An 11,904-nucleotide genomic window follows, 5' to 3' on the forward strand; every position below is an offset into this window, starting at 1 on the left:
ACTTCTGCAAACACTATACAAGATTACCAACTTTTTGGCTGCGCACGCGGTTACAAAATACAGAATTTGTAAGGCAAAAATTTATCTACTTGAAGTTAAAAAATTTTTGATAGAAAGAACTAAAAATGTGCAAGGAACCTTTTTAACTTAAAAAAGTTACAACTACTAAATTCATTTTATGCACTACATCTAGAAATTGAACTGTAGAAGATTAAGTTTCTAAGGGATAGTGAATACTTGAGGTATCCTCATAGCAATAATAGCAATCTATAATAATAATTCTTCATACCAATAATAATTATAATAAAAAACACTTTAATAAATAGTAATAGCAGTTAACTTATCATAGTAACCAGAATAACACCACAAAATATACAGAAAACTTGTTTTCTTTTATGTTATCATATAATAATGTTCGGCAGTTTATATAACCTTCATATCAAGTAAGCCAATAGAAATTTCTTTCTAAAAACTGTTAATCTATTACAGAGACCAAGAAAATCTTTATTACAATAAATTAATTTTTTTTTTTGTTAGTGAGCAAAGCAGGAGGTTTACTCTAGGATTTTTTTATAGTAGCTTGAAATTTATATATAACTAAAAATAAAATTTCTGTTATGTGAGATCTGTATTTAGCTGCAGTATTAACAAAATTCTCTTTTGCTGGCTTTTCCTTCCTTTAATAAATTATATCTCTACTTCTTTCTTTTCTAAATTATGACTTTATATAATTTATTCTATTAGAACTATATGCAATATTATACATATAATAAAAAAATAAAATTGAAAACTTATAATTCTATTACTTTAGGTAATAACAGTTCATCTTGAGGAATCACAAATTTTAGAAGCCAACAATACGCCCCTTTTATCCGATATAAAGCGTTGTCTTTTCCATAAGTTCATATTTCTATATCCTATACTTAACGCTTTGCTAAGCTAAGTGAATTCTATTTCTAAAAATTATTTTCTGGGTGGTACGAGTTTGAATATTCATAAGAATTACTCTCAAAAGCGTAACACAGTAAAAGTTCTAATGTTTTCTACTTGAAAGACTGATATATTTGTTTGTCAATTTTCAGTAACACTAAATTTTATATTAATTGCGTTTTTTTCGTATAAAGATAGGTTTTACTCTTAACAATAATAAAACGAGGTAAATAACAAAAAGTGCATGGAAGGAATGAAAGCAACGTTTCCATTTCTGTGCAAGTAAATTTCCACTTAAGAATTTTAGTTTTAACCTTTAAATTCCCTTTCTAAGCATTCTTTATTCCACGTGCGCCTAACCGTTGCAGATATAGCCGATTAAGAGGCCATTATTTCGCGCCAAAATGGCCACGGCTCGTCCTCAGCATTTATTAATTCAGCAGACGCCTTTGCTGGTGTTGATTAGTTTTGGGTAAAAATTAGGGGCGCTAATTTTTTTTGATCTTTAAAAATTTTTTACTTGGGGGAGGTATGTCGTCATTTGCACTATAAAAATAGGGCATAAAACATTTATTATTAGGACATATAGTTTTAATTTTTTGTAGATAATTACTTAAGGTGAAAGAGAGTCCTTTAATTATAAACTTAAGCTACCAATGTCACAAAGAGTGTGTTTTACTCTCATTTTAGCAGACTCTTCTGTCCCATCTTTACAATTATTATGATATACGTCTATTAGTTACTCTACTATCCTTTTTTATATAGACAACAGAAAGCCGCGCTATATGGCCAAAGAACTGTGCCGTATTTCTCAGTTAGCCGAACATTTATATAAACTTATGTTAAAAGACTCCCACTTTAGGCTCCCTTAAAATTCTTTTGAATAATAAAGTAAAAAATTTTATTTTATTTTGTTGACCGTGGTAATATTTTAAAGCTACAAGGGAGTCTTGAAGCAGGCCTACTCCACTATTGGAAGTGCTTTAAGCCAATTCCCCTAAAGTATCGCCGAAAAAAAAGAGAAGTTATATAGATTGAGTATCTGGGGGCGTCTGCGCGGCTCGTCTATACAGACAAAAAAACTTACAAGGAGGAAAGGGTGCACGTTGTTTTATAAACTTTATTTAGCATTGGCCTTTTTTTTATTAGCTATCTCTTTCCTTTTTTCTTCCAGTAAATCTTCTTTTAACTTATGCATAACAAGCTGAAAGGCCGCGAGGGCGTCCTTGGTATAACCAAAATGACTATTAATCTTATAAAAAGTTAAAATTAATTTTTTTATACTTCTTTAGAATCATGACCGAAACTTCCTCGATTCTGTATACTTTTCTTTAAAATTTCTTCAGCGAGATGCTTTAATGACTTTTTTTTAGGCTGTCCTTTTATAAACTTAACTAACTTTTCTTTTTAAAAAATTATTGTTTACCGTGGGGATGAGGGAATAGGATGCTCGTATCAATAACAAGTTCATGGCACATCTGAAAAAGTTTAGTATACATCGAAACGCATCTCCCAACCTACCGCTAACTTTACCTTTAAAGCAAGAAGATCATTTTCCAAAGAGTGACCAACGAGGATTGTATCGGAGAATATAAATTCGAGTAGCTCCCGCTGCACGTCCTCAATCCTCACGGTGACGTTTTCAAGGAGCTCAGAAGTTATGCCGCTGAACTAAAATTTTCTTCAAATTTTTATTATAGATAAGAAATTGCGTATATATTACTTCTGTGTTGTAGTCAATAATTTCTTCTGCAGGAAGCACCAACTTATCGTACACTAAATTTTCAAACTCATCCAGAATCGTAATACGAGCGAGCTCACTGCCTTTACGGGTGTAGCACTTAAAATTATAATATTCCGTAAGTGTGCTACTTTTATAAATTAGAGGGAAAAAGTTAGGAAAACCATTTCGCAATCGAGGGCAAAAACTCTGCAGGCACCTGCTTATATATATAAAAAACAAACATAATCTAAAATAAAAAAGTACGCAACCTTCTTGTTTCTCTAGAAGCCTCTTCTCGGTACATACAAATTCAGAGTAATCCGGATTGCTGTTTTCCCACACATGATAGTTTGAAAACCGGCATCCCTTCATATCCTGCACTAAGAAAATACTAAAAATAATAGTAATAATGCAAATACTGCTAACACTACAATAATACCAATAAGGTGCTAGTTGAAGCTACTCTTCTCTATATTTTTTTTAGTAAGCACTTAATATTTTTTCCTTATAACGTGATATATTTTTATTAATCTTCTGAAATTTGTCTTAATAACGTATAGCTGTAGCTTTTCACAGCCATACTTCTAAATCTTTACTCAATGACAGAAAAAAATTTACCAGCGCAGCAACAAGCATAACGAAATTCACGGATGCCTTTTAGTTTATCTATGGGTATATAAACAAATAATTAAAATATACCTTATAATAAAAGTGAGATAATTGGCTAAATTTATAACTCTATGTAAAAGTTCTAATTATAGTTTATGAATTGAAGTAAAATAGTAAAAAATTTCGAATTATAAAAACAAATTTTAAAAAAAAAATTTTATAAATTTGGCATTTTTAATGTATTTGTTTTATTAAAATACCTAATAGATAGTTTTTAGAATTTATATATTAAATAAAAAAATTAAAGAGTCTGTAAATATTTATTTCAACTTAAATTAAGAAAAAGTATACGTAGAAACAAAAAATTTATAATTAAACAATATGAAAAAGCTTGTTTAAGCAGTCTTAATTTACAAATAAATGCAAACTAAAATTTACTTCATAAGGCAGCATAACAAGGACGATTCATACAAGAGTAGAGCAAGTTCTTTTTAAAGGTTAACAAGTAGCATATGTACGTATATACAGAAAGTTAACTAAAGTCAATCAACTTAACCTTAACCCTAACTCCAAAAAACCTTAATTAAGTAGCCCAAAAACGTAAATTGAAAGAAAAGTTTTACTATCAAACACATTATGCAAGCTAATAAGAAATATTTAAATCAGGAATAAAGAAAACCTAATTAAAAAAAAAAAGTTTTTACTAAGGAGACCTCGTTTAAAGTACAGCGGGCCAGGATGGTATAAACAACTTTGGGAGACCTCGGCATAGCTGAAGGTTTTGTGACAACGAGAGCAATCTCGAGGCTCTTTCGAAAAGAGATTTTCAGTAGATTCCTTATCTGAATATTTTATAATAATTTATTAACATTTTTAAAAATTAATAACTAATTATTGCCCATGAATTCGATTCTAGATTTTTCTTTCTCACTTTTGAGAGCAAGACGCCTTTTTATATAAGTGGGGAAATTATTATCCTCAAGCTGTTCGGCCGTGAGAACGTAGTTTAAGAATCGATTATAAACCGACTTTGTGCGCACTTTTTTGCTAGTTGGCAAATCTAAAGTTTATAACATGACCATTATTGACTCAAATAATTCTCTAATAAAACACATGAAATAGAGAGAGACTCGCGGAAATTTCGGATTTAGACAATTCCTCAAACAAGGTAGAGGCCAATAGATTATAATTATATCGTGAAGATTTATTGTATATCTTTAACTCTTTTTCCAAAGCTAGTTGATAAATTTTTTGTACATCTAGAAAAGCATAAATTAAGCAAGCGTAATAGTTATAGAAAAAAACGGTGAAATAATATTAAATATTATGTGTAAAACGAGTTACCATAGCAAGGATTTTGTTTTTTTAAAATTTCAATAATTTTTTCGTAACATTTCTGTCTTACACCATACTTAACTTTGCTTCCTGAGATGAGTGATACTTGCGGTTTTATGGATATTGAAGAAGTAAAAACAGGCAAAGTGGGAGATTTTAAAGGTGAAAGAGTTGAGTGGCTATTAATAATTTTTGAACAACCATAGTTATTATAATTTTCGGTATTATAACTTGTAATTATATTAGTAACAGGATTATTATTATTATTACTACTAATATCAACACGATTGTTACTATCTGTTTCACTATTGCTGTTAGTACTAGCTGTTATAATATTGTCAGTACATATATCTATATCATTATTGATAAGGTTATTACTTATTTTATTATCATTAATGCTGTAATTATTATCATCGTTATTGCTAATAACTATATTATTGCTTGTAGTACTAGCAATAAGTTTACTATTACTACTGTTATTAATATTATTACAATCAATATTATTATCTAAGTTATTATTTTTGTTATTTACTATATTGCTGTCATCATTATCATCATTATTGTTATCGTTATTATTATTATTATCGCTTTCCAAAGTTTGGGTAAGAAATGGCAAAGTTGTTTTAGAGAGGGGGGTCGGTGAAAGAGGCGGAGGACACTCGTTCTTAGAAGAAATTTTCAATTTTTTTTTACTATTAGAATTTTCGAAGGTGGTAAGGTGCGAAAACTGACATAGCGGACGATCACAGAGACCGTGAAGATGGTACGGACAATCGATGTGCTTAAAAAGAGATAGAGGAGTAAACATGAAAGCTGCACTGCGCAACTAAGCATTACCAGGACTTGATCTTTGGAGGTTGACAGATAGTCGAATTTAACCATTGGTTGTCAAAATATTTTAGTATTTTTTCTGTCAGTTTTAGACCCTGTAGAAAACATTTTTAAGAGTTTTTTAATATCGAATTATTCTAAACGTTTATGATATGGAACGTGTAAGTATCTGGTGTTACGTTTAGAAAGGTTAATAATATTTTTTGCCAAGTGGGCCTGCCTACGTACGTGTTTGGGTTTTTTCTTTTTGATATTTTGTAACAACTGAGCAGCTTTCTTCATTAAAAATTTTTTTTTGGCTCAGTTCACTGACTTAGATGTAATGTATAAATTTGCTTTAAAAAATTATTATACTGATTTATGGTCACTAGAATAATAAGAAACTTATTTTATTAAATAATCTTTATTATTAATTTAAAGATATAAACGTATATAAGCCCTTAATCAACAAAGAAACTTTAATAAAATAGCAACATCATGTATTTAATGATCTATTAACTCTAGTCATTAGAAAATGGAATCCCCGTTTTTAATATATTGAATAAAGTCTGGGGAAGATAAATTTTATTGTATACTGCTATCTCAGTTATTAGAAACTTTTTTCACAAATCAAGCCAGTAGCTAATTACAGTTTACCTCTATGTACTTTTTCAGTTTGGGTCATTAAATTTATCTTTGCCTCTCTAAATGTCCCCTCTTTAAACGCAAAATCGCTAACATCCGTTTATAATATTAGCTAGAAATCATCATTTACATTTTTCCGCCCTTAATTGTTAAATGTAGTCTTACTAACATTTATTCTTAAACAACTACTTACTAGGATGATCACCTTAGAGATTATCAATGCCCTTTAACGTTCTAGCCAGATTTAGTGAACTATAAAATAAAGAACAATTTTATAAAAAATAAGTGTGATTTAATTATTTCAGAAGAAACAGGGTGGAAGCGACCTATATAATACGTGAAGATGGGACTTAATATGATATTTAAGTGTTAGGTAGCCCACTAAATGGTCTTAGGCGGATATAAGCCAAAATAATTCTGTGAAAACCCCTAAAAATATACTTGGGGACCTCCATCGATGTAGAGGCGAAGTCATAGCGGGGGTTGAAGTCTGTATTTTTTACATTATGCCAAAAAAAAGCGAACTCTCCTTCCGCCACAAGCGACAGCTACATGTATTGTGTATGCAATGCTATTCGAATCTGCTGCCTGCGACTACTATTCGCCGGCAATAGCGTAAGCGTTTAAATTGTAATAAAACAATTGCTACGCGTCATAATGGGATCGTCGCGGTTTGTTCCTAGCAATGCTTTACATAAAGACCTCCAGCTTGAGTTCAACGCAATGCTATCACTACTCTAAGAACACCAATCAATTACCGTTAAAAGGCTCAGTTACTAAACATAAAACCGCGCACGCGGTAGCCTCATGAATTTTTGTTGTATTTATGATAAAGGTGAGGCCTGAAGGTAAATGTGTATGCATGCTTAAGCATTTGCTATTCAGCGCCCTAAATACAGAGTGCTGGGATTCCGAGAATGAGTAAGATCTATTTCTAAAGTAGTATGTAAAAGGATGAAAAAAGTATTGGAAGTGGTGGATGTTATTTAACTTCCTCGTTAAAAAATTAAAGAAGAAAGAGAAATACCTATTTGATTGCTTTAACTTAAACTTAAATCTTAGTTGTTGCGTTTACACTTCGAATGCTCGAAAATTCGGTTAATGAACCCGATCGAGCTCCAGGAGAGACCAAGGTTTACAAATAAAGTGTTCCAAAATTAGTGATTTATAAATTTTTTGTTCATTGTCATTTTTGTGCTCTAAGAAATGTTATTAAATAGTTTGAAATGTCCTCTATTCCCCATTTAAGAAAAGCCTACTTGAAAAGGATTAGGAAGAAGTGTAGGCGTTTGTATAAGAAACCATGTTACGGTGTTTTAATTATTTATATAGTTAATAGCTTACTAACTTTTTTTATGTTGCGCTAAGAACAAAGAGTTTGGCTTAAAGACTTCGATAACTTAGACGTTAGGGATAAAATCAGTTTTATACACGAATTATTATTCAGGTAACTAGAACATTAAAATATTAAGGACGTACCTTGTTTATTTTTCACAATAATTTTCGAAATGTCATTGAAGTGTTTAAATTTAGATGTGATTCAGAAAGTCTTAAGGTCATTAATACCACTCTAAGTAATTTACGAAAAGTTGATTTCATTTCTGAGCTTCCCAAAGATCTTGCTCTCTTCCTAATTTCCAAGTTGGAGGTAAAATCTTTAATTTACAGTTCTCAAGTGAATCATTTGTGGGCAGCATTAACTAACTGTGAATGGTATCTTTCAGCTTTACAGATATGACTAGATTTTAATGTATATTCACCTAAATAAAGGGTTTGGAAATCTGCTTATGAAAAATTAATTTCAGAAAACGGTGGGGGGCTACCCATTCAGACTAAACTTACTAACGTAAATAGTTCTTATTCATTTATGGAAAAGCTTTTTATCCTTTATAATTCCACATAGAATTCTTGGAAAACCTTGTGCGTTCAAGAATACGCAATTATTACCAATTGGTACTCCAAAAGATTTCTTACCCGCGAGTTATTGGGACATAGGTCTTATTAATAGTAGACTAGTAAAAAAAATTAATAAACACGCACTAATCCTAGAGAAGAAATTATAACATACATAAAGCTTGATGGAAACCGAATCATCAGCGGTTCTGTGGATTTCACCATAAAAGTACGGAAATGTCGAGCTTATTTGTTACACAACTAAAGGATTTTAATCTTTTAGATTTGGTCAACTGAGACTGGAGAATTAATTCACAATTTAGAAGGCCATACGGGTGGAGTTTGGAGCTGCTACGTGGAAGGGAATTTAGTAATTAGTGGTGGGACCGACCAAACAATTAGAGTAAAAAATTACGATTATTATATCGATTAATTTTTTCTTTGAGCTTAAATATTTTTAGATTTGGGACGCTCAGGAAGGAAGATGTTTACACGTACTGTATGGACACACATCTACTGTCCGGTGCTTGGATGCCTCAGGCGACATGCTGGTGAGTGGGGGTCGGGACCACACCGTACGAGTGTGGAATATACTAAGCGGAGAGTGTTTGCTTCTGCTCAGGTATACCAATAAAAATTTCCCCTCCAGATTATGTAATGATCTAAATTAGAGGACACACACAATCCGTCCGATGCGTTCAGTTTGACGGGAAGATAGTAGTAAGCGGCTCTTATGACCACACTCTTCGCGTTTGGGATCCAGTCAGTGGCCGCTGCTTGCATGTGCTGACTGGGCATACTAATAGGGTCTACTCTTTACAGTACTTAATATATATATTTATATTGAATACTTTTTTTTTTAAGTTGTGATTATGAAATGTAGAATGAAAGGATCGACGATTGTATCGGGGTCGCAGGATACTACAATCCGAGTTTGGTGCGCGGAGACGGGGAAGTGCTTAAGCGTGCTTTCCGGGCATTCTTCTCTGGTGGGGCTGTTGCAACTCAGAGGAAATCTTCTGCTCTCCGGGAATGCAGACAAGTCGCTGCGCCTTTGGGACGTCAAAACAGGTACTCCTAATGTCTCTCTTTCTTATTTCAAGCATACAAACGTGGAACAGGCCAAACCCTGCATGTCCTCAATGGCCATGAGAATGCAATCACGTGTTTATGGTTCGACAACGTTAAAATAGTGAGCGGCGCAATGGACGGATCTTTACGGCTGTGGAGCGTGAAAACAGGCATTTCATGCGCTCTTGAGCTCCACGCGCACTCCTAACCAAGCATGCTTCTTTCTTTTTACCAGGAGAATGTTATGGCAAACTGCTCCAGCTGGAGGGAGGAGGCATCATATGGAGGGTCGCGTGTTCGCACAGCCAAATTGTGGTCGGTGCAAGTGCCAACAACGAGGCATCACTGCGTATTCTGGACTTCGCTATTTCCCCTAAAAAGTTAGCAGAGCTAAAAAGGGGGAAATGATATCTCCTTTATTCTGCGCTTCTTCAATAAAGACCGACCTCTACCTGCAATGTTTACTTAAACTTCTTCGATGTCATCGTCCACTAGAAATAAGACTCTGCTGGCCCTGCGCTGGCTTTGTGCCCTTTTGAGGGGGTAAACCGTACTGGCGGGCTCGCTCTCGGATTCGTGGCATTCCGAACACCAAGACTTCGAGAAGGAGGTCAACTTACGAAAGTGCTCAGAAACTGCGCAAATTCAGAAAGAATGCTAAATGATGAAGTAGCTGCACAAGCAAGCGGACTACCCGGAGCACGTGAAAGCAAGCCGCCGAAAGGGGCAAGCTCAGTGAAGAGCTGTTTCTTGCGCAGAACAGCATCTGATAAACACAAAATAAAAACTTAGTAAAGTTTACTCGTTACGCAGACATATGATAGCACAAACTCGAATTTTCTGAAAAAGAATATTGCCACGTGTCAAGGATGAGCATGTGATTTTCGACAGCCTTCCGCGTGCTCTCGTACCTAGTCATGCACCAAAACATTTGTGGAAACAGGAAAGAGGCCCAATTAATAAACTGTACCAGGCAGGTGGTCGGACGGTGACCCATCCGCGGGGCCTTCCAGACGTTCTATTTGCAAACAGCGTCCCTCTCATGGCCACCTCAAGAGATATAAGTCGCGAAAAGCTGTGCTAGCGGGTTAATTATTAGCCAGTGAAAAAGAGCGATGCCACTAACAATAACCTGCCATTGGACGAGCATATCCGCGTGGCTCAAGTAATCAGCCGCTTTGCACAGGGACTCGATGTCGTCCGAAAAGTTGCACATATTTTCATGCAAGTGCAAGCAGAGGTTCTCCGGGGACGCACTCATATTTCTCAGCGCCTCCTTTATATTAAATTACTTTCATAAAAAGCGGTTTATTATAAAAAAAAATTGCGAGAACATCGATGTCCAACTTCAGCGGGTTGCGTGCCAATTCGGGTCGCAAAAAGAAGGAAACTGGAGGTTCGCTGGGTTCTATTCCTGCAGTTATTTATAGACATGACAGTAAAGATATTTATAAAACCGTATTATTTTATGAGATAAACAAAAAAAAGCTAAAAAGGGGCACGTGATATAGAAAAGCTGCTTTAAAAATTACTTTTAGTACAATAACTGCCAACTTAAAAGATTTTAAGAATGAAAAATTAAAAAGTAATTAAAGATGCCTAAAAACTTTTTTTTTAAATGTAGAAAAGAAAGATGTAATTTTCTCCAAGCTACTTTTATATAAAATATTTCTAAAGTAAAAAAAAGGTTACGTTTAGCGTGAAGTATCGAGCCCAAAAGCTGATAAAGCGTTTTATTTAAAGTCCTTCCACTGTTATGAAATTAAGAAACATGGACGTTATTAAATTTAAAATTCAAGTTGTAAAAAAAACCAAAAAGCGAGACTTTGACGAGAATCTTCTAGCTCGGCATTCAAATTTTTGCCTACATTCAAAATTTTAATTTAAATAAAATTTTTTAGAGCAAGTCAATTTTGAAATTTATAGAGAATTCAAAATAAGGATCGCACTTAACTATAACGCTTAAGAAAAAAAATTTAATTATAATTTAGAAAAAAAAGTTTATTTATACAAAATTATATATAAATAAAATCTTTTTTCTATTATTTAAATTTTCATATTATATAATTTTTTAATATAATATTTAAATTAGTATTAATAATTTAATATTTATTTTTAAAATTTTTATAATACTTCCCCGTTACTAAATTATAATTTTTAATTTTTTCTTTAAAGTATAAATTTTATTTGAATAAATAACTTTCTTTAAGTCTATTTTGATTTTTTATTATTCTATAACTTTTAAAATTCTCAAATTATTAATATTTTATATTTATTTATTAATAACAAAAATATAGTACAATGTACTAAAGGATCTTAAATTTTTTTTAAAAAAAATTAACCCATTTAATTAACATATCAAATTAACGTACAGTTTTATTCGTATTGAGCCAAAAAAAATAAACGCGTAAACGTCCGAATAGCTGAAATAAATTTTATAATAAAATTTACCGATCAGTAAAAACTGAAGAGTGGCAAACGCAGCTCGAACATCGCCGAACATAGAAAGTTCATCCAAAAGATCGACGGGGATTTTTAGATTATAATCTTTACCAAAACTCCTTAACGTTTTTTTCAGTACAGTCTTGGAAACAGGATTAAATCTAATTTAAATTCACGGATTCAAAAAATTAAAAAATAATTAGAAACTTAATTGCTAAATAAAAAGTAATTATAAAGTAAATAGTGAAAGTAGAATCAAAACAGAAAACCTAACTTCAACGACCATCCTAGTAGTCCGCCAGGTAAGTGGAAACATTTTATAAAGATCTGATTGAGAAAATACACCGTCGCTGATTATAAAAATTAAAGGATGCGAGGATGACCTAAAAAGTTTTGTAGAAAGTTACTGTGAAATTAAAAAATTAGTAAAATTAAATTTTAAACAA

The 11,904-nt window shown here is 32.5% G+C and overlaps 3 protein-coding genes across 4 annotated transcripts; 1 reads left to right on the forward strand and 2 right to left on the reverse strand.

Moving 5' to 3' along the window:
- Positions 1–2,037: 2,037 nt before the first annotated feature.
- Positions 2,038–4,753, reverse strand: LOC135143610 (putative exonuclease GOR). The gene is made up of 12 exons (XM_064075506.1): positions 4,607–4,753; positions 4,393–4,521; positions 4,161–4,322; positions 3,976–4,104; positions 3,272–3,319; positions 2,923–3,033; positions 2,836–2,870; positions 2,654–2,770; positions 2,464–2,601; positions 2,357–2,408; positions 2,215–2,309; positions 2,038–2,155 (listed from the first exon to the last, which is right to left on the reverse strand). Exons 3-12 carry the CDS (start codon positions 4,162–4,164, stop codon positions 2,051–2,053), a joined length of 834 nt encoding a protein of 277 aa, XP_063931576.1. The 5' UTR covers positions 4,165–4,322; positions 4,393–4,521; positions 4,607–4,753; the 3' UTR covers positions 2,038–2,050.
- Positions 4,754–7,120: 2,367 nt separating this feature from the next.
- Positions 7,121–9,452, forward strand: LOC135143604 (F-box/WD repeat-containing protein 7-like). Of its 2 annotated transcripts, XM_064075495.1 has the most exons (13): positions 7,121–7,185; positions 7,273–7,363; positions 7,421–7,499; positions 7,586–7,765; positions 7,823–7,898; positions 7,956–8,047; positions 8,102–8,174; positions 8,229–8,348; positions 8,407–8,567; positions 8,617–8,766; positions 8,829–9,016; positions 9,067–9,186; positions 9,252–9,452. In XM_064075495.1, the coding sequence occupies exons 1-13, from the start codon at positions 7,135–7,137 to the stop codon at positions 9,422–9,424; spliced, it is 1,554 nt and encodes a 517-aa protein (XP_063931565.1). In that variant the 5' UTR covers positions 7,121–7,134; the 3' UTR covers positions 9,425–9,452. The 2 variants fall into 2 exon arrangements, with proteins under 2 accessions (XP_063931565.1, XP_063931566.1); XM_064075496.1 differs by lacking the exon at positions 9,252–9,452 and having other exon boundaries at positions 8,617–8,752; positions 9,067–9,169.
- Positions 9,419–11,801, reverse strand: LOC135143605 (uncharacterized). Its single transcript, XM_064075497.1, has 10 exons — positions 11,728–11,801; positions 11,468–11,619; positions 10,829–10,880; positions 10,709–10,767; positions 10,351–10,430; positions 10,149–10,292; positions 9,987–10,096; positions 9,848–9,927; positions 9,711–9,782; positions 9,419–9,651 (listed from the first exon to the last, which is right to left on the reverse strand). The coding sequence occupies exons 1-10, from the start codon at positions 11,772–11,774 to the stop codon at positions 9,482–9,484; spliced, it is 966 nt and encodes a 321-aa protein (XP_063931567.1). The 5' UTR covers positions 11,775–11,801; the 3' UTR covers positions 9,419–9,481.
- Positions 11,802–11,904: the final 103 nt, after the last annotated feature.

The sequence above is a fragment of the Zophobas morio genome, unplaced genomic scaffold (assembly GCF_036711695.1).
Source record: "Zophobas morio isolate AGI-343-1 ecotype UQ-CSIRO unplaced genomic scaffold, CSIRO_AGI_Zmor_V1 ptg000066l, whole genome shotgun sequence".
NCBI lineage: Eukaryota > Metazoa > Arthropoda > Insecta > Coleoptera > Tenebrionidae > Zophobas > Zophobas morio.

What these genes read in the sequence shown, in the direction of transcription:
- LOC135143610 (XM_064075506.1), bottom strand. An exon ending in GCTTCTAGAGAAACAAGAAG is followed by an intron (nt 2,871 to 2,922) that starts GTTGCGTACTTT and finishes ATATATAAGCAG; the next exon opens with GTGCCTGCAGAGTTTTTGCC. An exon ending in TCGGTCATGATTCTAAAGAA is followed by an intron (nt 2,156 to 2,214) that starts GTATAAAAAAAT and finishes GGTTATACCAAG; the next exon opens with GACGCCCTCGCGGCCTTTCA.
- LOC135143604 (XM_064075495.1), top strand. Translation starts at nt 7,135, where the DNA reads ATGCTCGAAAATTCGGTTAATGAACCCGATCGAGCTCCAGGAGAGACC. An exon ending in ATACACGAATTATTATTCAG is followed by an intron (nt 7,500 to 7,585) that starts GTAACTAGAACA and finishes GTTTAAATTTAG; the next exon opens with ATGTGATTCAGAAAGTCTTA. An exon ending in CCTTTGGGACGTCAAAACAG is followed by an intron (nt 9,017 to 9,066) that starts GTACTCCTAATG and finishes AACGTGGAACAG; the next exon opens with GCCAAACCCTGCATGTCCTC.
- LOC135143605 (XM_064075497.1), bottom strand. Translation starts at nt 11,774, where the DNA reads ATGTTTCCACTTACCTGGCGGACTACTAGGATGGTCGTTGAAGTTAG. An exon ending in ATATGCTCGTCCAATGGCAG is followed by an intron (nt 10,097 to 10,148) that starts GTTATTGTTAGT and finishes TTAACCCGCTAG; the next exon opens with CACAGCTTTTCGCGACTTAT. An exon ending in ACCGTCCGACCACCTGCCTG is followed by an intron (nt 9,928 to 9,986) that starts GTACAGTTTATT and finishes GTGCATGACTAG; the next exon opens with GTACGAGAGCACGCGGAAGG.